Source organism: Ixodes scapularis, unplaced genomic scaffold (genome assembly GCF_016920785.2).
Source record: "Ixodes scapularis isolate PalLabHiFi unplaced genomic scaffold, ASM1692078v2 PGA_scaffold3__209_contigs__length_174095766, whole genome shotgun sequence".
In the NCBI taxonomy this organism is placed as follows: Eukaryota; Metazoa; Arthropoda; class Arachnida; order Ixodida; family Ixodidae; genus Ixodes; species Ixodes scapularis.
This window is the reverse complement of record NW_024609868.1, coordinates 29,394,949-29,417,807: the sequence shown is the minus strand read 5'-3', so window position 1 is coordinate 29,417,807 and position 22,859 is coordinate 29,394,949. Positions and strand designations below refer to the sequence as shown.

The 22,859-nt window shown below is 47.8% G+C and overlaps 1 protein-coding gene across 1 annotated transcript in view; it reads left to right on the top strand.

Moving 5' to 3' along the window:
- Positions 1–6,344: 6,344 nt before the first annotated feature.
- LOC121837161 (ornithine decarboxylase-like) overlaps positions 6,345–22,859 on the top strand; it is a 40,466-nt gene continuing 23,951 nt past the window's right edge. The window contains exons 1-6 of the mRNA XM_042292681.1: positions 6,345–6,440; positions 6,960–7,056; positions 12,780–12,856; positions 13,984–14,150; positions 14,762–14,896; positions 15,297–15,462. Of these exons, the coding sequence (XP_042148615.1) occupies positions 6,345–6,440; positions 6,960–7,056; positions 12,780–12,856; positions 13,984–14,150; positions 14,762–14,896; positions 15,297–15,462 (738 nt within the window). The remainder of the gene's footprint in view (positions 6,441–6,959; positions 7,057–12,779; positions 12,857–13,983; positions 14,151–14,761; positions 14,897–15,296; positions 15,463–22,859) is intronic.

The following is a 22,859-nucleotide window of genomic DNA, read 5'->3' as shown; positions in this document are numbered from 1 at the left end:
AAACTCACGTGGGAAAATTGATAAACATCATGATTAACAAAATCAAGTAAAGATACTAAGCAACGCCTTTTTGAAAAGAGCACTGTCTACAATTGAAACAATGGGGCCGGACGGCGGTACCATTCATGGGATGTGTATGGTACAGAAGAATGGTAAAAAGCATTGCAATTTGATTGAGGGATGCCAACTTGAATGACGCCGGCGGCCGAATTCTTGCAGATTCGCCCGCCGATCACACAAGTGTGAACCAAGCCTAAGATTTCGACAGAGAAGCTTCGTACCCCAAGCAAGGGTTTGTAGACATCACTTCGTGTCAGGTGAGGACCCTCTTTGCGATTGACTAGAACAAGAGACTAGTCTGATATGTGGTTATACAAAGACGTCTACGATTCTACGGCACTAGTGCTGCCGCAATGAGACGCCGAATAGCCTCCAACATGGCGTCAAAGCACTGAGAGCAGACGACAATGTTGATTCCGATTTCGAGTCTAACCAGAAGTGACGTCAGGTGCAAGAAGCCTATTTGAATATTTTCACTTGCTCGCTTTATTTTATGTACGAAATATCCAACACAATATTTAGTTAAAATACGTAAATGTAACGTGATTGTAACGACATGTTATGATCTTAAAGATGAACGCATCTTTTTGTACCTGCGAAACTTGTGACGGGAATTCGTTGCAGGATTGAAAAGGAACGGTGGACGACATTTCGTTCCCGTTTTACAGGAACAGGTACAAGAATGGATTATCTACGTATGAGCTTAAGCGTTCTTTGCACGCTGCACGGCAGTAAGAGAATTACAGAGAGAGAGAGAGAGAGAGAGAAAGGAGAACAGAAAAATCCAACGATAGATCGCGCTACGTGAGAAATACCGGGCTGCCTGCGTTCATGCGCTAAAACTTAAAAAGTAAAAAAAAAAAAAAAAAAAAAGTAAAATAAAAAAAAGGAATTATGTTGAATTGAGACAGTATTTACCGGCGAGTGTTTTCGGCGTTTTTAAGATGTTTATGAGAACGTGAACTAGCCAAAATTGCTCAATTTTGTGGGAACATAATTTTTATTGCCTTTTGACGTGAGTTGTATTTTCGGCCTATTCACGGCTGTTCTTGTTTAATTAGGGTGGACATTGCATTATGTGCAAATGGAGTCCCGTAAATGGGTAGTTTGTGGAACGATTTCGACTGTATAGGGTTCGCTTCTTCGGAAAATCAACCATCATACTGCCTTAATATTAAAAAAAAAAATAATAATAATTTTGTGTCGTCGTTTTTATTTTTTGTTATTTCAGGGTTTACATTATGCCGTTTCCTAACCAACCCGTCTGCATACTTTCGCTCCCCACAGCTGTTGTGTTAATGATATACGACCCGGTTTGTAGTGGGGTAGACATGAACACACGTTGAAAACGTCAAGTGAAAATTGCGCGAAAATAGGCCATTCGCTATATGCACATCACAATCTAGTGGGGCGCCGAAAAACATGCTCCGGCTCACCAGTTAGTTTCGGCGCTGGCAAAGACCGGGCTGCGAAAGCGTAGTTCTGATTGAATCCATCGCTCGCACGAGCACTCGCGCAGAGAAAGCGCTACAAAGCCAAATTTCTTGCTAAAGTGTACGTCCGCCATGTTGGTTGTGGCGAGAAGCCTGCGACCGACGGGTCGACGAGCACGTACATGCTCAAGAAGAGCGTAAAACAATACAAATTCTTAGCTCGCAAGTGTAGGTGAGGATAGATGACGGTGAGCAGTACGCCTCGATTGCTAACCACAACGCTACCAAATTGACAGGAATTTCGACGCACTAAAGATGGCAGCGCACATAGTGTTGCCAGAAGTTCGAACAATTTCGCATATGCTGTTGTCTATTGAAATTTTTGGCAAATTCCACTGGGCGTTTTTGGGCGCGCCGGGATCGACTTTTCTGGAGCTCTCCTATATTATACTTCGTTTCAGCTTCCGTCCGAGCGCAGCCAAAGGCTGAGGGACGGTTCGCAACTTCGAGAAGAGCATTCCTACGCACCACAAAGTAGTTCACAAAAGTAATTATTTCTTTTAAAATAAGTGTTTTGTGCGTAAAAACTGCGCAATGTTCCAGATGTGTACTGCTGGGAATGATTTGCAACTAAAGGAATCAGACCTCTGAAGTTTATGTTTCTGTTAATATATGTAAATGCATGTGGTTCAGTGAAAACATGTATATCCGCTGGCAACACGGCTGCAGCGCTCGGTTTTTCTGTGCGATTTTGTTCCCGTAATCGCCGAGTCATGTGCTTCGCTGCTTTCCTCACCGAGTCGCTTCAAAACGCCCTTTCGCAAAGGCACGTTTGGGCGTCAGGCGCGAGACGTCGTGATGAATGTCTACTTTCAAATTCGGCAGAAGACTCCGGCCGCGCCGTACCGCGAATGCGTTGTAAACAAGCAAAGCATCCGGGCCACTACAATTCAGATACGCGGCGAAATCAGGGCAGCCCTTTACCTGCCGATCACATTGAACGCCAAGAAGCTGGTGGAAAGCACTGCGCCTCGAGCTCTGGTATATCCAAGAAATACAAAGAAACATCAATGGCCGGGTCATCGGGAACCTTGCAACGTGTACTTACAACTCAAAACTATGCCGAACAGGTGGAAAGCTCGGAAACATATGCCAGCGGCCAGCCTACGTACTGACATCCCCTGTGACTACGTTTCAGAACGTGAAAGGGCACTTTTTTGAACCTGTAGCAGACGATATCTTTGATACACCCGTAGCAGACGAAATACATATTTTTAAAAACCGGAGACGACGGACGAAGAAGGGGACAAGACACAAAACGTCTCAAAACGTCTCTGAGACGTTTTGTGTGTTGTCCCCTTCTTCGTCCGTCGTCTCCGGTTTTCAAAAATGTGTTGCGTCAACCAGCTCGCCTGCCTACTTAACTAAAGTAGAAGTTTGGGCTAGTTGGTATTTCATGATTAAAGATTAAAACAGCGCAAGGACACGGACAAGAACAAGAAGGTAGACAAACAAGGCGCTGACTTACAACTGAAGTTTATTCGTTCTAACAGCGAGTATAAATACTGTATTGTCATAACAAACAAACATGAATAAAAAGCTTGACCTGGATGCCACCTGCTCACTAGCCATCGCTATGCACTGTCACTGTGTGTCTAAATAGCAACGTTCCTTATCCGATAAAGATAGTGACGGAGTGCTGACACAGTTTTGCCCCAATCTTCCAATTTGCAAATAAAAAGTAAGTCAGCGCCTTGTTTGTCTACCTTCTTGTTCTTGTCCGTGTCCTTGCGCTGTTTTAATCTTTTATCTGCCTACTTACTTTATCTGCAGACGAAATACTCGGCTAGCGCGGGCGGCGCGGCCGACCGGCGGCGCAGCGGAGTGATACAAAAGTGCAGGCGAGATCGCGTGACCTATTGCCGGCATGTGATTGGCTCCGGCCACACGTAGCTTTGGCTGCGCTCGGACGGAAGCTGAAACGAAGTATAGTGGCCGATCAGGACCGAGCCGGACGTGTTCCACTCGCCCTTTTGGATCAGCTTCCACTCCGGATCTCGAACCGGATCCGAGAAAAGTCACTCCTCTGATATCGGAGGATTCGACCGTAAGCTAGCCTGGCCAGCCTTCGGCGCGCACGCGTGATTTCTTTCTTGCCGGACACCTCGCTTCGGAAGAATGTAGAATGGGCGCTCGCGAAGGCGCCGCCCTTGCCGCCCGGGTTCCTGCTGCTGCTGGTGCTGCTTGATGACAGTTTGTCTTTACGCTGCTCCAGCAGCAGCGACGACGAGGATTGTTTGTGTGTACCGCATTAATTCGACTGGCTGTTCGAACCTCCGCAGAACAGTCCGGAAATCCGAAATCGAGACGTACTTTGACACCGCTCACGAGTGTTCCTATGAAGAGGCAAGTGGGCTGCGCTGGTGCACATCGCATATCGACACGCATCTTTCACGTCATGATTAACTTCGGTCGTGCGTTGAACAGGTGTTTGTTAGCGCCGCGGCTGCGAAAACAGGTGCTTCGAGATCCGGGACCGCGGGAAGGGGATTCCCGGGAAGGCCATGTTCCACTGTGGATCCGGAGTTGGAGCGAATCCGTTCAGATCGCGTGCTCCTTCTGGGATCTGGTCTACTGATCCCGACGCGCTCTAAAAGAAAATATAATTCCACACTATTACAAAAAAAAAAATAAATAAAGATGTTACCGAGGGTATTTGCAACAGGAAAATTGCGAATATGGTTTGAACAGGACCATGTCTGCTCTCTGCGTCCAATAAATGCGCTTCGTTCTCGAGAACAGGCAGGAATCATTTTCGCATAATCCGATTTATCTTTGATTTTCGGATGATAATTCGCACATGCGTTCCAATCGTCAGGACAAAGTCGTGTAGAAGTTATCGGAGGTATTGTTCCAATACCTCCGATAAAAATACCCAGTAACGACACGATTCATGCGCAAATACGTCAGTGGAGTTTCGGGAACCGTTATCGGAGTTATCGGAACGATCTGCCACTTTGTTCGCTATCAGAAACGCGTCTTGTGTTACTCTCACACGAAGGACTCATGATATCGATAGGGAATTTTAGTATATTGTTCCGATACCCCCAATAACGATACCCGATAAAGACAACAAGGCACGCGCAAAGTCGACGGCGGAGTATCGGGTATTGTTATCGGAGCTACCGGAACGATTCACTAAAACTAACCAATAGAGTTTTAGTAGATAGCTCTGCTACAACCGATAACAATACCCGATAACGATACATGCATGCGCAAATACGTCGGCGGAGTATGGGGTGTCCTTATCGGAGGCATCAAAAAGATATATTAAAACTTTGTTATTACAGATAAACCTTTTGTCAGTTCCGCAACGAGGAGAACCAAACGGTATTGCTCCAAAAACTTGTGGGTTTAGCCGTGAGAAAATTTGGACGCCGTTTTTTCCACCGACGTTGAGTGACCTCTTTAGCTGTGCACGTGAAAAATACTTTCAGGGATTTTTTATGGGGTTCTTGCACGAGATCGGGACGCGACGCTAATACCGGACCGTAAATCTTTCCGGAACCAGCCGGAAACCATGTTGGATGCATTCGTCGCTGTAATGCAATGTTTTGGGTTCATTGAGACCGTGTTCGCGCTGTCAAGTTGAACACTTTTTACATATGCATTACGCTGTGCCACTTCACAGACCATTGGTTGCTTATGGGCAGGGAAATAAAAACACGACGATGATGATGATGACAACGACGATGATGATGATGATAACAATGATACTTGGTGTTCTAAGTGTGTCTCGGTGTCCGCTGTGACGCCAACATTTCCGAGGGCGGAAGCCGAAGCACCATGGCTATGCGGCCATTCCATGCATGACCTATCGGCGTAAAAATTTTAGTGCCGAAGTAAAATCCATAATATAAAGGAGAAAAACAAAAGTGGCGAGGAATTTCTTGGCTGAGATCGCTACGCGCTATGAAGGCCTTTTTGGTTCATAAACACTGTTTGGAGAAGAAAAGATAATTATGTTCAACAGAACTGCGGGCCAAGAAACAACGTATGTTTTCGTGGCATTCGAAGTACCCCACTTACCCTCCGAAACAATCAAAGACGCAACGCTCAAGAAGGAAAGTGACTTGCTGATTAATTATCTGGAAAGCAGCAGGTCGTGCAGGCCAATCTTATGCCAATGTTCTCTGCAAACTGCCTCAGGCCTTTGTGAAGAAGCGACAAGGATTGGTGACAAGAGAAGTCCACCTCCTGCACGACAACACCCCCGTTCGCAAGTCTCGTGTTGGCCAGGCTGTCATTCGAAAGTGTGCCCTTGAAGAACTTGACTGCCCTCCCTACAGTCCCCATCTGGCGATTAGTGACTTCTTTTTTATTCCAGAATCCGAAGAAACACCTCAGGGGAACAAGGTTCGATAACTTGAACACAGTGGAAACTGCCTCAGAGCAGTGGCCTGACAAACAGAGTTTTTTTCTTTCTTTACACTGTAAGAGCAGTTTTTTTAGGCAAAAACTACTTCGTTGGAACATTTTTTTTTCAAAGCCATGGTAGTTTTTATTAGGTACATTCGAGTTGCAGTACTTTTTTTTTTGGTTTTTATCGACTTTCGTATTTCCGTTCTTGTTCAAGCTAATTGCCGGCTCCAATTTTGCGCAGGTTTTCCAGCTGGCTAAACCAACCATTTTGACGCAAAAAACAACAACAAGAACAAAAGAACATTAAGCAAACAAGTAATATCTATCATCTGCAGAACCGTACAGGTAGACCCAGCATACATCGCGCAAGAAATTAAAACATTCCTCTTGGCCAAATCCTCAACACATTTCGCTTTGTTCGGTACGGGAATGGCGAGAAATATGAGAAACAGTCTCGATAGAAACTCTTCTGTCTACGTAGAAATGAAGGCTTGGGAGCTTGCTCGAGAACTGATAAACCAACAGGTAAGTGAACGGAGTACCCGAAAGTTATTAGAAACGTCGGCGTTGGCACAGGTAAAGGTATGCGGCCAAAATGTTTTTATCGGCAAGAGTGTGCTTATTGGCTGGATTTTATGCAAAAAAAAAGTGTTATGTTCAGATGTTGTCCGTTACACCCAGCATATACACAGCTAATAGAGGGCATGCAAATCATATATAGACGTACTTAGTAATACTTAATGATATAGTTAGTCAAGCTTTAGCTTGGCTAGGTATTACCCAAAGGATCTTGCGATAGTAGGTAACTCTCGGCGAGTGCAGCTGGCTTCTAAATGGCGAAGCGTAGTTCCTCATGCAGGCCTTGTCTGCTAGCTGGTATTTGCCAGATGCCTTTTGTTTTTTAGGCACGCAAACCCACAAAGTTTCCTTTTGCCATTTTAACGGTCGTTTTCAGCGTAGACGCGGTTTAAGTATTCAGAAATTATACAAAAGTGAGAAAATAAACAGGTGTTCATAGTCCAAATCACGTCATTCTCGCCACAGGAAACGGACGAGGCCTTCTTTATCTGCGACTTGCGAGACTTGGAGCAAAAAATGAAACTATGGCAGCAGGAGTTGCCACAAGTGACACCATACTACGGTGAGGCGGTTCCCCACCTGCTTGTTTACATGTTACATCTTCGTTCGCGTACTTCACTCATTTACAGAAAGGAGGAACTTAAGATCGTTATTTATGAGCATGATTTGAATGTCAAATTTTGTAGACACCTTTAGAAGATCGGTCCTGGTGAAGTGCTTGCTCGTTGCCTTCCGCTGTGCTGTGGCTGCGCCTGTTCACGAGACGTTGAAATGTTATCAAAGGTGGGGTAGGGCTGGAAAGCGAGGTTTTCTCATTATATACCTGTATCGCTGCAGTTCAGTTGCTCATGACAGAAGTAGATGGCACACTCATCGAATCTGATTTTTAAGAAGTCAATAACCACGCGCACTTGGCCGCGTCGTCGCGCGTGCTATGATCATGAAGTCTTGAGAACCGTTAAGGCCTGTTCACACATACAGCGGAGCGCTAAGTTAGCGCTACGTGAGCGCTCCAAGGAGCGCTCATGTGGCGCTTCCTAGCGCGTGACTGAGTTCTAACATAGCGCGCGATTAGCGCTTCTGTAGCGCCTTGTTAGCGTTCCAGTAGCGCCTTGTTAGCGCTTCAGTAGCGCCGTGTTAGCGCTTCAGTAGCACTTCTTGTACCGCGGTGCTGCGGATTAGCGCGTGCACTGCGGTTCCGGTTCCTGTGGTTGGGTGTGCATCAGCAGAACCATGGCGGACATGTATGATGCTGAAATAAAAATGCGACAAATGCTCTTACATATGCGATTAGGGCATATGTGTGTGGACGGCTCAACGCCCAGAAGAGCCCTCTGGGTGCGCGAAATCTTTCGCCAGCGAGATACTGAAAGGTACCCGGCGAACCTTGTTCCTAGGTTGAGGGACCGAGACACAGAGCTCTTTCGAAGGCGATTGTTTTTAACTGCGTGTCTTTGAAACCAGGGGCACGCATATCGAATAAAAAGCGATGAGATCGTACCCAATCAATTATTCGCTCAGAGTCCATGACTCTGGATCGCCTGCCCGACCCTTTGCTTGGAGAGTAGCCCTTTTACTTCCTCTTCTTTCAATGCCAAAGGGAAAATAACAACAAAGGCATCGCCGCGCACGCGCTGTGCCACAACAGCAAGCACGACACAAGGTGCGTGAGAGCGCGAACAAAGCGCTTCTGTCGCGCTTCTGTCGCGCTAACAAAGCGCTTTTGAAGCGCTAACGGAGCGCTAGTGAAGCGCTAACAGAGCGCTACATCACGCGCAAGGAAGCGCCACATGAGCGCTTCTTGGAGCGCTCACATAGCGCTAACTTAGCGCTCCGCTGTATGTGTGAACCGGCGTTTAGTGGTACACTGGCGGTGCTACTAACCGCTCTTTCAACCCATTACGGATTATATCGTTTCCGTCTGTGATTAAGAGGATAATCCCTGGACTTCGTGAAAACCGTAGCAGGCATAGAATGGACATGAAAATTAAGCAGACAGGATTGGAGACATGATGACACCCTTTCGTAAAAGTCTAGCCTCCTGGAACATTATGGTTAGAGCCCTACAGGCCCCCGGATAACCCGCGGATCGTCTGCGGATGTCCGCAGGTAGCAGATGCAGATGCGGATTAAACTAAATCATTATTAGTGGGTTGCGGATCGGATACGGATGCCAGGGGCTGCGGATGCGGATCGGTTGCGGATATCCGCAGGTCCGAATCTAAATTTTTAACGAAGCAGCCTATAAAGGTGCGCACCATGCGGTAGGACTCTCGACCCCCGACCACTAACAAACGACACTGTTTGAAGATAAGGTCATGTCTCCTTTCCGCAATATTTATATGCTGTTCAGCCTTCTTTCCCAAGAGCACCCAAAGTGCGGCTAGCATGGCATTGCACGCAGACGACAGCGATATTGGCCAGAGTACGATCGAAGTTACGGTGTAGATCAGCGTCACAACAGGACTATCCGCAGGTCGATTGATTGTACCATAGTGGCACATACGGTTCCCTAAAACAGTGAAATCTGAAATAGAATAGCAACCAGGGAGCATATGTCATGTTGCTGTGAAACACAGGGAGACATGAGCGACCAGTCGCGTCTTCATTCACAACCAATTCCAGGATAGCCAGCACTGTTTTTGGCGATACTGGTGATGCACAGAGACACGAACCAAGATGATCGTCAGATGATCGTCGGTTGACACTCGGACACATGGCAACATCAGCGACCGTTTATTTATTTATTTATTTACCCTCAAGGCCTGAGGCATTATAGAGGGGTGTGGGTTACATTGCATAAAATAGAACAACATTGTGAAGTTATTAATCAAGACAAATAAGAGGCTCCTAATCATACAATGATAGCTAAGGCGTTCTTGAAAAGATTGTGGTCTTCGATGGCTGCCGTAGGTGCGCGAAGGCGATTCCACTTATCTGATGTGCGTGGAAAAAAAGACTGAAAAAAAGCGTTAGTTTTGCAGAGTGGAATTCCAACCTTAAAAGCATGATCCAACCTGGATGAGATATACGGGGGAGGCAAAATAAAATCGTGGCGCAGATATGGGTGATGAAAGAGCTTGTGAAATAGATATAGTCGGAATAATTTACGGCGAGATGCTAGAGTTTGTAGGTTGAGGCTAGATTTCATTGAGCGTATGCTGGCAGTTCTGTTATAGTTAGATAGGATAAAACGAACTGAATTATTTCGAACCATTTTTAGTGAAGCTATTCAGTTTTCTTAGTAAGGATCCCACACAGAAGAAGCATATTCAAGTTTTGAACGGATTAGTGTTTTATATAACAAAAGTTTTAAGGACGAAGGGGCTTTTGAAAAGTTACGTCGGATGCACCCAAGCATTCTGTTAGCGATGTTAGTAACATACAAGATGTGAGCGTTCCAGGTGAGATCAGCTGTAATGTGAATACCAAGGTATTTGTAAGAAGTGACGGCATCAAGGGGACGGTGATTTACAAAGTAGGAGGGAAAACAATTTGCTTTTCTAGATACGCGCATATATTTGCAGTTATTAACGTTTAGGTCCATATGCCATGCTTTGCACCATTCAGAGATGGCATTAAGGTCCGACTGAAGGTTAGTTATATCGTCATCACAAGTTATTTCACGAAAAACCACGCAGTCATGGGCAAACAAGAGAATGTTAGAAGAAACGCAAGAAGGTAGATCGTTTATGTAGATAAGGAAAAGGAGAGGACCAAGAACAGAACCCTGTGGCACATCGGAGTAAACACCAGTTGGCTGCGAGTTAGAGTTGTTAGCTGAAACAAACTGTGAACGGTTAAGAAGAAAACATCAATTCATGCGAGTAGTTTGTTATCAAGGTTAAGTTGGTGAAGATTATATAGTAAAAGTTTGTGGCATACCTTGTCAAATGCTTTAGAGAAGTCTAAAAAGATGCAATCGGCAGATGAGGAATGGTCAAGAACGAGGTTTAGTTTATGCGTAAATGATACCAATTGAGTTTCACAGGAGTAAGTTTTGCGGAAGCCATGCTGTGAAGGTGTGAAAATGCAGTTTGATTCAAGGAATGTAACGAGATGCGAAAACAGAATGTGCTCAAAAAGTTTACAACGAATACTGGTTAGTGAGATGGGTCGGTAATTGAAGGGAGAAGACTGGCTACCTGATTTATGTGTGGAATCACCTTCCCGGCCTTCCATTCCCCAGGAAGATAACCGTAGTCGAGCGACTGCTGAAAAATCTTAGAAAGTATAATAGAAGAATAGCCACTTGTACTTTTCAAAAACTTGGGATTAATTGAATCGCATCCAGGAGACGAAGAAGGTTTAAGTGATCTAATGAGGCTCTCTACACCAGTAGGTTCAATAAATATGGGAGACATGACGAGAAAATCAAAGCCATGAGTATCGGGTATGGGGACACCTGACGTTACAGAAAAGTTGCATGAAAACACTTCATTCAGCACCAATGCACACTGGCTAGAAGGCATTACGTTTCCAGTGCTGTGAACCGTTCGTAGAGTCGTTCATGACACCTTCCACAACAGACAGCAGTGCCCGAGGATGTTGGTTTTGTGCGGAGAAACAAAAACAGGGAGATCAACGGTTGACGCACTCGGCAAAAATGTACTACATTAGGCGCACAGACAAATAATCGTCATGGGAATCGCAGCTATGCGGATTTCACAGTCTCATCTGTCACGGGTAGGCAGCGGCTCTCGAGTCTTCGACGAACTTGTATCATGGGGTGTTCAACTGCCCGAACCACTCGCTTGATATAGCATGCGAGGTAATGACGGATGACTCTGAACAAGAACTGCCTTTGATAAATAATTGGGGTTGTGTGGATATTTATACAGCGTGTAGTTGGTCAGCGATTTCAAAGTTGCGACGAGTCACTAGCTGTAGGAGCAACTTAGCCAGTGCAGTAGAACCGCTAGCCTGGGGTCTTTAACGTGCACCACGCAGTGGTGATACACGATCGCACGCCGGTAGGATGCTCATCCAGATCGAAACCGTGTTCGATCTGCCATGAGGGACATGACATTGCGAGATGTGCTAATGACGGAAACGAGTGCGATGACGCCTGATACCGCACGCACGCACGCACGCACGCACGCACGCACGCACGCACGCACGCATGCACGCCGGTGTTTCTCCTTGCGAGGGCTGGCGGTCCCTGATCGTCTCGTGGCATCCTGAAGGCGTTCTTGTTGTGTTTAGAGCCCCCGAGCGAAGGCCGCAACCCGCCTAATATGTCAGAGTTTCTGCGCCCTGGGTAGAGTAGGCTGTTCTAGGGCAATATCCCTTTCAGCGCTCCCAGAAACACAACAATACGCGATTAAGCAAAGAACGTAAATATTCAGACCCACAGTTATTTATTTATTCTTCCAAGCGAGCTAAGTTTCAGTCCGTAAATTAATCGATGGTGTGATAATCTTTGCTCATTTGTCACTGGCGCACCGGGACTTGAGGCAGCCGAAAAATATCTGTATCCTTTTATAGATACAGGCTGTCCAAGGTTACTTTTTATGTCCTTTCACCATAACACGCGCGAGTGGACATAATAATGTCTAAGAGTTACGTTTGGAATAAACAAAAATATGACATATCTCATCTGTGAGTTTTTTTTCTGCTACTATAAGACAGACCACCAATCAATGTGTTTATCATTGATTTCCTGTAAATGTTTAGGAGATATTCTAGCTCCTGCCACGCGTGGCTCTGTAGCTTGACCATTAAGGTCATCAGGCATTACAGGCTGTGGCTTTCTGCTAGGAGGTTTTTCTTAACACAGAGTTTTCAAGAATATAATAGTATACGTATATGGATATACATAAAGGGGAGGATCTAAGCAGCTGCTTCAGAAATCAGTAGGGATATGCTGCGGCATACGTAGAAAAAGCTGGAATGTCGCCTTTGCTATTTTACGCACAGACAACGACGCAAACTGAGATTATACTTCTAAACAGCGTGTTGGTAAAGTATAAAGAATGAAACACAGAGAGGACAAAACGACCTTTCTGTTTTATTGTGTTTTGTTATCTAGTACATTTAGAGATTTTGTAATTTCATGGCAACAGGAAACTTTTATATTCAGCAACGCATTTAATTCTTTGTGCCCCCTCAGACATGTGAAGATCTTTCACGAACATCCTGGGTTATATTGAGATTTAGTGGCTAACATATGCTAGCTGAATTTTCTAGAGCTCTTTCCTATGCTTGTTATGAAAAGGAATACAACATTTGTGAGAATGAAAAGGATGAAATAATGAAACTATTGCATACTCAATTTGGTTCCAGCCGTAAAAGTGTGCTCAGATCCGGTTATTCTTCACACCATGAATTCACTGGGGGTCAGTTTCGACTGCTCTAACAAGGTAACTTTCCTTTCGTAGATACTTTACCCAGCATTTTTCACCTTAAGCTCACTTCATATTTTTTGTAGCTATTCTTGTGAAATTAGGAGTTGCGTGAATCAATTGATTAAGTGGCCATTCAAATCTTAAAGTCACTTTGTGGTTTTTAGTGTACCGCTGCCACTTTTGGTAACAAAAGTTAAAAAAAAAAGAAAGATAGGGCATGCTTAGCGAAGGTAGCTAGAGAGAGAGACAGAGAAAGAGGTGAGTGTTTCCTAGAGAAGAAAATGAAATGCTTGATTTAATTAAAGTTTATCTAGCTGATGTGATAGTTTTCCACAGGAAAGAAATAAGAATATATCATAGGGGAATGTAACATTAATTCGGAAGCAGCGCGGAAGAGAGTGAAATGGAGTTATTAATAGGATTGGAATTATTGTTTTTAAGACACGGTCGATGAATGCATTCAGTAGCAAAATCTTCATGGTGTTTCCCGTGCCTGCAAAACAACGTCTCCAATGGGAGAAAAAAAATCACGTAATACATTTTAATTAAACAAGATGCTAACAGAATGCTGAAATGTGATACTGGTAGCACCCAAGGGGTCGGGCAATTTAGGCGATATTCCTTGACGTATGGTGCTATCCCGATGCCATTACATCTTGAACTCGCCATAAGCATGCTGCCCGGAACGCGTGTCAGACCTGTTGTGTTTAGCGCGTGTGTGTTTTTGATCATTCCTTTTCCGTCTCGTGACGACACAACTGGCGGATATAGTCGCTGGTCTCGATCACGGCGGTGTCCCAGCAGCGGAGAGGGATATTGTTGACGCCTGCTTTGTGCTACGACGCTCTGCTTCCACGGGTTGGGACACAGTGAAAGCAACGATCCTTACGTCTGCGCCCACCTTGCTAGTCAGCACTTAAACAACCGACCAGCAGGATCGTTTGCCAAACAACCGACCATCAAGATCAGTTGCACATTCAGTTATACTGAATGTGAAACGACTTTCGTGATGTAATTGGTTGCTCTTCGGGTCCACGTTTGGTGCATAATCGGTATGTGATGCTGAAGACAGCAATCCTAGACGTGCTCCAGACATCGTATTCTATCAGCATAATATATATATATGTATATTTATGTTTTAGAGAGAGTTGAAGACAGTGCTCGACATGGGCGTAACACCCGATCGCATCGTGTACGCCAACACAGTCAAGAGTACTTCCCACTTGAAGTACGCCTCTGAGCACGGTGTTACCTTGATGACATTCGACTCTGCAGAGGAGCTGGTGAAGATGGATGACAAGGATGCAAGGTACTTTCAACGTTCGGTTAACGGTTTCATTGTGAACTGGATTCATCATGAACCGTTAACTGGGTTAACTGTTCATGGTGAACTGGGTTAACGGTTCATGGTATGGCTGACTTGCTGCCTGACCAAAAGTCGCAGATGACACAAAGGCCACAAAGCTTGCTCGGCGCTAACATTTCCGACAAGAACGGAGATAGGTTGTAGGGGCAGAACTTGAATCAGTGGTGAGTAAAGGGCTTGTTGAATTTCCAGAAGGTTATAGGATGGCGAAGCGAAAGCAGTTTATGATGCTAGTTATGCGTCTTTTATATTTCTTTTTTATTAATAGATTATACCCGGTTTGTGTTTTCCTTGAAAATGATTCTTTTCTTTTTACGTTATTATGTAGACGCTAAAGTTCTTGGGAGCACCAATTTTTCCGACTCCAATATATGTTATTTCCATTTTCTTCTCTGGCTATGAAGACGATTGAATTTATGGAGATAGCGATTTCTCCAAACAAAACACAAAACACATGAATCCCTCTGTATTTCTTTCTATGTGAAAACGATGTGAGACACGGTTAAAAAATACTCTGCCATCACTTGAATGTGTTTTTCTTCTTTTTTATGTAGATTGTTGCTGCGCATTGCAGCCAGCGAGTTCGGCAGCCGATGGACGATGAACGAGAAGTTCGGTGCTTACTCTCACGAAATCGAGAACATTCTGAAGGTGGCTCTCAAGCTTGGCCGGAACGTAGTCGGAGTTGCGTGAGTACCTTTTGCCACGTTCTGTCAAAGTAAATTTTGTTTCGAAAGGCTGAGTTGCTTACGAGAGAGTCCTTGCCATCTCTTACAACGAGGGAACACACCGACACGCTGGCGGCACCTATGAGGGGACCCTGGAACTGCATTTCACCAGAGCAAAGGTTTTATAGTGCTTGCCTGATCAAATGTACGTATACTATTTATAAGAAATGGTGGAATAACATTGTCAAACGTTTTTCAAGCAAAAAGAAAGAGCCATGCTCGAAAAATATAATACACGGGAACCCCAAGCGTTCTACGGCTAGTCGAGCCGATAGGTGGCGCCAGTGTGTTAAGGGATCACAAACGCTAGGTCGCAAACTGTCGCAAAGTGAAACATGTGCCGTCGCTGGATTTGTTGCAGGTTCCACGTGGGATGTGCCTACCATCATCCGGACATCTTCGTCAACACCATCGATCACGCCAAGCGGGTCTTTGACTTGGCCACCGAAATGGGATTTCGAATGAACGTGCTAGACATCGGCGGTGGATTTCCGGGCGGTGTAAGAAAGCAGGATACGCTGGCCAAGGCAAGTTTCCACGGAACTGCTAAACCCAGACTGGCCGGCAAGGACAACCTGGGGCAAAGATGAGACTTTAGCTTGTCATGCATAAAGAGTAATTGCAATTTGTGGTGTGCATGTTTAGAGAGCCAGAAGTTTATCAGCCTCAATAACTTCTGGTGTCCTAGCCGTAGATGAGAAAAGTTACCAGCGAAGGTTTAGTCTTGTACACGTTAAAAACAAGTAATCAATTACAATTACTCTTGCTCAAGAACTATTGAATTAGATTATTTGATTACTCATTACGAAAAGTAATTGGCCGTTACCTAAAAAAAGTAACAGTGACTTCTCCGAGTATGTCATATTTTCAAAGCAATAGCGTTATATGGCGGTTTGAAAGCATATATTTCGTGCTGTTCATTATTGAATTAAAGTCAATATATTATAAAGTAGTTATCGTCTTAATCTACGAGTTTCGGTCAACCATCCTCCTGCTAAAAATTTTGGTTCGAGGATTGTTTTGGTAGAAAACTTGTACGAACAAAGGGCGCCACTAAAAACGAAAAAAAAAAAAAAAGAAAACAATTTTGTTCTTAGCCCGAGACTGAGGTAGAAAAAGAGGAAAGTTTCAAACTTTGAAACCTTCCTCTTTTTCTGCCTCAGTCTCGGGCTAAGAACAAAATGGTTAACATCCACCAGCTCGCCTGCGCAATCACTACATTATCAAGAAAACACTAGTTAACGGGTTCAAGTAATGAGTAACTCTAAAAGTAACTTGATTTTTTTTGTGATTACTTCCTAGTAAATGTTATAAATCAATTACAGCCTTACTTCAAAAATTATCGATTACAAATTATTTAATTACTTGTACAAGTCTGTAAAGATCTCAGTAACGGTCTGGAAAGTTTAACGCGCAGCACGCGGTATTGAACCACACGCCGGTACGATGCTGGTACGGATCGAAACGGGCAGGGGTGGGGATTGAGCCCAGGATCCCTGGGTTCTGCAGCGCGAGCTTTCGCTCTATGCGCTCTAAGTTGCGTGGCGCTGACACACTCAATCTCTAATTCTCCCTTCAATTTCAAAAGCCATGTGTACCTTTCTACAGGATCACAGCGCTATCCGTTCACAAAAACATATATTGCCGCGCGCAGGGTCACGGACTTCTAGAACTTTCTCGTTTATTCTTGCTCCGGACATAACTTCTGTCGTTCATCCCTACTTATGTTGTTCTAGAAAGTGCGTGTTCATTCTCGCCGCGAGCGCGCTACGCTCGAACCTTCTCCGCCGAATCTTCGAGATAGTAACTCACCCTAGATAAGACGCCGCTCGCGACCTTGTCGAGTCAGTCTCGCCTCTGCGCTCGATCCTGCGGTTTCGCCGATATCGACGCCCGCGACGCTCTGCTGTTATCTTTTGTACCCTTTTATTTTTGGCACAAGTTCGCCACATTAAACGTTTATTTCTTCTTGTTCATTTTCTGTTTTCTTTTGGTCACCACCCGTGACATTTTGGTGGAGGTGCGGGGTAACCGCATGCCCGTGCAGCGCTCCCCTCCGAGTTCCCGCAGTGCAAGTCCGAACACAAGCCCCCAAGAACCCAACGAAGACCAGACCGAGATCCGATTAAGTCGCCGGAACCTTGGCCTACCCCCGGAATCAGGACCCTTGCCGCCCAGGACCAGGCAAACCAAAAGGACGACGATGGCCAACCAGTCGGAGACCCCGGCCGCTCCAGCCGTCGTTTATATGCCCGTCGCACCACGGACGGCTGCTCCATTTCACGGCGAGCAATACGAAGACGTCGAAGTCTGGATTGACCAGTATGAACGCGTTGCCCGCCACAATTGCTGGACCGACGAGCAGCGCCTGCACAAGGTCTACTTTTCGCTTGAGGGTACCGCCAAGCACTGGTACGAGAATCATGAGTCTTCTTTGACTTCGTGGGACATTTTCAAGACCGATCTCAAGGCTACGTTCAGCAACCACCACCGCCGAGAGAGATCCGAGGACCTACTACGAACCAAAACCCAGGGCCCCAAGGAGAGCGTCACCGGCTTCGTAGAAGACGTGCTGCGCCTGAGTGCCCGCGCCGACCCTCGGGCTACCGAAGAGAAGAAACTACGAATTCTCATGCGCGGGGTGAGAGACGACATTTTCGGAGGCCTCGTCCGCAACCCGCCGGCAACCGTCGACGCCTTCGTCACCGAGGCAACAAACATCGAGCGCGCCCTCGAAGCGCGCGCTTCCCACTACCAGCGGCATTCAAGCGTCACTGCAACCGCTCTGCTTAGTGGCGAAAACACTCCTCGTACGGACATCCGCGAAATCATCCGGGAGGTCGTCCGGGAGGAAATCCGCCGGTTGCTGCCAGCTGCAAACCGACCAGCGACGCTCTCCATCGCCGAGGTTGTGCGGGAAGAGGTTCAGAGAGCCATCCAACCAGACGCTCCCGTCGCCGTGGCAGCCACCGAGGAGCCCACGTTGTCTTACGCCGCAGTGGCCCGACGGCCACCGCCTCCTCCTCGAGCCTATGTTGCGCCGCCCCGACGTCACTCTCCTGCGCCGCAGCACGACCGACGCCGTGACGACCAGCTCCAGTACGCCAGTCAGGAGCCCCGTGCACCCCGGAAGACCGATGTGTGGCGAACGCCCGACCGACGCCCTCTGTGCTTCCACAGCGGGGAAGCAGACCACACCTACCGCCGATGCCCATACCGTCGACTCGGGCTGCGCGGGTTCCACCCGAACGACCCGCGACCCCGTTATGGCGAACGGCCTCGGGAAATCGACGAGTACCTGCGACGACCTCAGTCCCCCGAGCCTGCGTCCCGCCGAGAGTTCCGGTCGCCTTCGCCACGACGTCCAGCTTCGCCGATGCACCGGCCCCGACGTGAAAGCCTGTCGCCCCTCGCTGCACGCCGGGGAAACTAGGCGCGGCAACCCCTGGAAGTGGAGTTGCCGAAGACGACCGACGCCAAGATCCTCCACGAACGTCGGAGGGCCCCCACTCGAACGCTACCAGAGTCCGAAACGACGCCCCTGCAGCGGTGTCCAATAACCTAAACGTCGTCATTGACGGCCACGACGCATCAGCACTCGTCGACACCGGAGCAGACTACTCGGTCTTGAGTGGGAGACTCTCCCGCAGCCTTCGAAAAGTCACCACGCCGTGGGATGGACCACAAATACGAACCGCCGGAGGGCACCTCATCACACCAGTCGGGAGATGTACTGCTCGCGTCGAGATCCATGGTGAGACGTGCCCTGTCAAGTTCGTCGTTCTTCAAGACTGTTCGAGGGACGTAATCCTCGGAATGGACTTTCTCTGCGAGTATGGCGCCGTCATCGACCTCGGGGCAAACCAGGTGACGCTGCGAAAGCCTGTTTTGTCGCCGATGGAGGCCAACACTACGTCATCCGCGATCCGAGTTATAGCCGACCATGTGAATCTGCCGCCGCGGTCGAGTGTCTTCGTCACCGTCATAACCGACGCAGCCATGCACGGTGAAGCTCTTCTGGAAGGCAGCGTCCAACTGCTCCTTGAAAAAGGAATTGGCGTCGCACGAGGCGTAACGGATCTTCAAGAAGGACGAACGGCTGTTCCCGTGATAAACTTTCGAGAGGAACCGCAGCACCTAACGAAGGGTACCACCATGGGCTACGTCGAGGAGCTTCAGGCGCCAGCCGTGGTCACCGCAGTCTCCGAGGAAACCTCGTCGCCACAACAGAAGAGCACGACGCCGCCGCCTATCGACATCGACCCCGAGCTCCCAGCTTCGAAGCACCGGAAACTGGTTGATCTCCTCGCCGAATACAGTGACTGTTTTGCCACGACGTCGAAAGTTTGCCAAACACCAATGGCGAAACATCGCATTATTACCGACGACGACACACTCCCTGTCCACCAGTCGCCGTATCGAGTCTCCTTAAAGGAAAGGAAAGTGATTCAAGATCAAGTTCAGGAGATGCTCGACGACGACATAATTCAACCCTCAAGAAGTCCTTGGGCGTCCCCGGTCGTGCTTGTAAAGAAGAAGGACGGAACCCTGCGATTCTGCGTGGACTATCGTCGACTGAACGCTGTGACGAAGAAGGACGTCTATCCGCTCCCCCGCATCGACGATACGTTCGACCGACTGCTGCCACTCCCGATATTTTTCGTCGATGGACCTGAAGAGTGGTTACTGGCAGATTGAAGTTGACGAACGTGACCGGGAGAAAACTGCCTTCGTCACTCCCGACGGACTGTACGAATTCAAAGTGATGCCGTTCGGACTTTGTACAGCACCAGCCACCTTCCAGCGCGTCATGGACACCGTGCTGGTAGGTCTGAAATGGCAGAGCTGCCTCGTCTACCTTGACGATGTCGTGGTATTCTCACGAGATTTCGATGAACACCTCAGACGACTTCGAGCCGTGCTTCAAGCCATCAAGACCGCCGGCCTGTCACTCAAGCCAACAAAGTGTCGGTTCGCCTATGGGGAACTAAAGTTCCTCGGCCACGTCGTGAGCAACAAAGGTGTTCTACCTGACCCCGAGAAGACCCGCGCCGTAGCTGCATTTGCGCCGCCGTCCGACAAGAAGGCAGTGAGAAGATTTCTCGGACTCTGTGCCTACTACAGGCGCTTTGTTCGAGACTTCGCCAAACTATCCGCACCGTTGACACACCTCACGAAGGACGCCGTAAAGTTCGAGTGGACAGAAGAGCACCAGAGGTCATTCGACGAGCTCAAACGAAGACTCCAGACGCCCCCGATTCCTGGCCACTTCGACCAGTTCGCTGATACAGAAATCCACACGGACGCCAGTAACACCGGACTTGGCGCGGTGCTAGTTCAAAGGCAGGACGGGGCAGAGCGAGTCATCGCATACGCGAGTCGGATGCTGTCTAAGGCGGAGAGGAACTACTCTACAACTGAAAAGGAGTGCCTTGCTGTCGTCTGGGCAATAACAAAGTTTCGCCCATATCTGTATGGAAGTCCTTTTCGCGTGGTCACGGACCACCACTCGCTCTGCTGGCTCGCGAATCTGAAAGACCCCTCCGGACGGCTCGCCCGGTGGAGCCTACGACTGCAGGAGTTCGACATGACCGTTGTGTACAAGTCCGGCCGGAAGCACAATGAAGCCGACTGCCTGTCAAGAGCTCCTGTCGAGGCCGGACCTGCATGTATCGAAGACGACGACGATGAGTGTTTCCTCGGCGCTTTGGACGTCAGCGACATGGCAGCACTCCAACGAGACGACCCCGAACTGCGAGCGCTCATCGAGCACTTAGAGGGACAAGCGAGTTCGGTTCCCCGTGCTTTCCTAAGAATCCTGCATACATTCTCCATGCGGCAAGGGGTGCTGTACAAGGAGAACTTCGTCAACAACAACACAGCATGGCTGTTGGTTGTTCCTGCCAGCCTTCGAGACGAAATATTCCAAGGATGCCATGACGACCCAACGGCTGGACACCTTGGCTACAGCAGGACGCTCGCCAGGATTCGAGAAAAGTACTACTGGCCGAGGCTACCGAAGACCGTTCTCCTATACATTCGATCATGCCACGAGTGTCAGCGACGCAAGAAACCGCCAACGAAGCCGTCAGGACTTCTGCACCCGATTTCTCCCCCGTCTATGCCGTTCCAGCAGATCGAAATGGATTTACTTGGCCCTTTCCCACCGTCAACGTCGGGAAACCGCTGGATTATCGTCGCCACCGATTATCTCACACGGTACGCCGAGACGAAAGCCCTTCCAGCAGGCACGGCTGTTGAAGTCGCCAAGTTTTTCATCGAGTCCATCGTCCTCCGGCACGGCGCTCCAGAAGTTTTGATTACAGATCGCGGATCATCGTTCATGGCACAGCTGACCCAAGAAATCCTCCGACTCAGTCACACCAGCCACCGTCGTACAACTGCCTACCACCCGCAGACCAACGGGCTGACGGAAAGGCTGAACAAGACAATCGCCGACATGATCTCTATGTACGTCGACGTTGAGCACAAGACGTGGGACGAGGTGCTGCCCTACGTCACGTTCGCCTACAATACGGCGGTTCAGGAGACCACTGGATTCACCCCTTTTCAGCTGGTACATGGTCGGAAGGTGACGACCATGCTGGACGCAATGCTGCCCCATGAGCCATCTGACAATCAGAGCGACGACGCCCAGGTGGTTGCTCAACGCGCCGAAGAAGTCCGCCAGCTCGCCCGACTCATGATTCAAGACCAGCAACGCGTCGACGCGGGCCGCTACAACCTTCGTCGTAGGGACGTTCACTTCCAGCCCGGAGACAGGGTGTGGGTGTAAACGCCCATCCGTCGCCGCGGTCTCAGCGAGAAGCTTCTGAAACGCTATTTCGGGCCCTACAAGATTATCCGACGGCTCGGCGATCTGAACTACGAAGTCCTTCCCGACGGAACGCGCCCATCTGCAAGACGTCAGCCGCGACCCGAGGTGGTGCATGTCGTCCGGCTAAGGCCGTATTACGAACGATAGAAATTTCTACTCTTGTCGACGAGTGAACTGAGAACTCTGTGAACTGTGAACTGTGGCTCGCGATTCTGCTGCCGTTTTGTTTTGGATTTGTTTTTGTTTTTTTTTGTTTTTCGTTTTGTGCTGCATCGGGACGATGCGCTTTTAAAGGGGGGGGGGGGGGGATAATGCCGCGCGCAAGGTCACGGACTTCTAGAACTTTCTCGTTTATTCTTGCTCCGGACATAACTTCTGTCGTTTATCCCTACTTATGTTGTTCTTAGAAAGTGCGTGTTCATTATCGCCGCGAGCGCACTACGCTCGAACCTTCTCCGCCGAATCTTCGAGATAGTAACTCCCTCTAAATAAGACGCCGCTCGCGACCTTGTCGAGTCAGTCTCGCCTCTGCGCTCGATCCTGCGGTTTTGCCGATATCGACGCCCGCGACGCTCTGCTGTTTTCTTTTGTACCCTTTTATTTTTGGCACAAGTTCGCCACATTAAACGTTTATTTCTTCTTGTTCATTTTCGGTTTTTTTTTGGTCACCACCCGTGACAATATGCTAATATTTTTTTCTACGGAGTTAGAATAACACGACCTATGAAACTAGGATGCCAAATTTCGGGGATGAGTTATCCTTTGAAATGAAAGACACGGACTTTGACTGACGGGCATCCCCACGGAAGCTAACCACCCATTTTCGTTCTTTCAAAGCATTGTGGCAGTTTTTCTAAGGTTAGTTTCGCGAGAAAGTAGATAATTCAGGGACTTCAAAATAAAATTAGAATGTTGCTGCGGTATTGAGTGAGCACAGAGTTTCACGACTCGCGAAGATTCACGATCAGTCATGTACGCCAGTCTTGCGGATCGGTTAGACTTGTCTTTTGCTATATAAAATACCAATTCGCCGAGGCAGTATATACGGCTATAATAAGGATCATCTGGTAAGAGGCCCTTTATTTT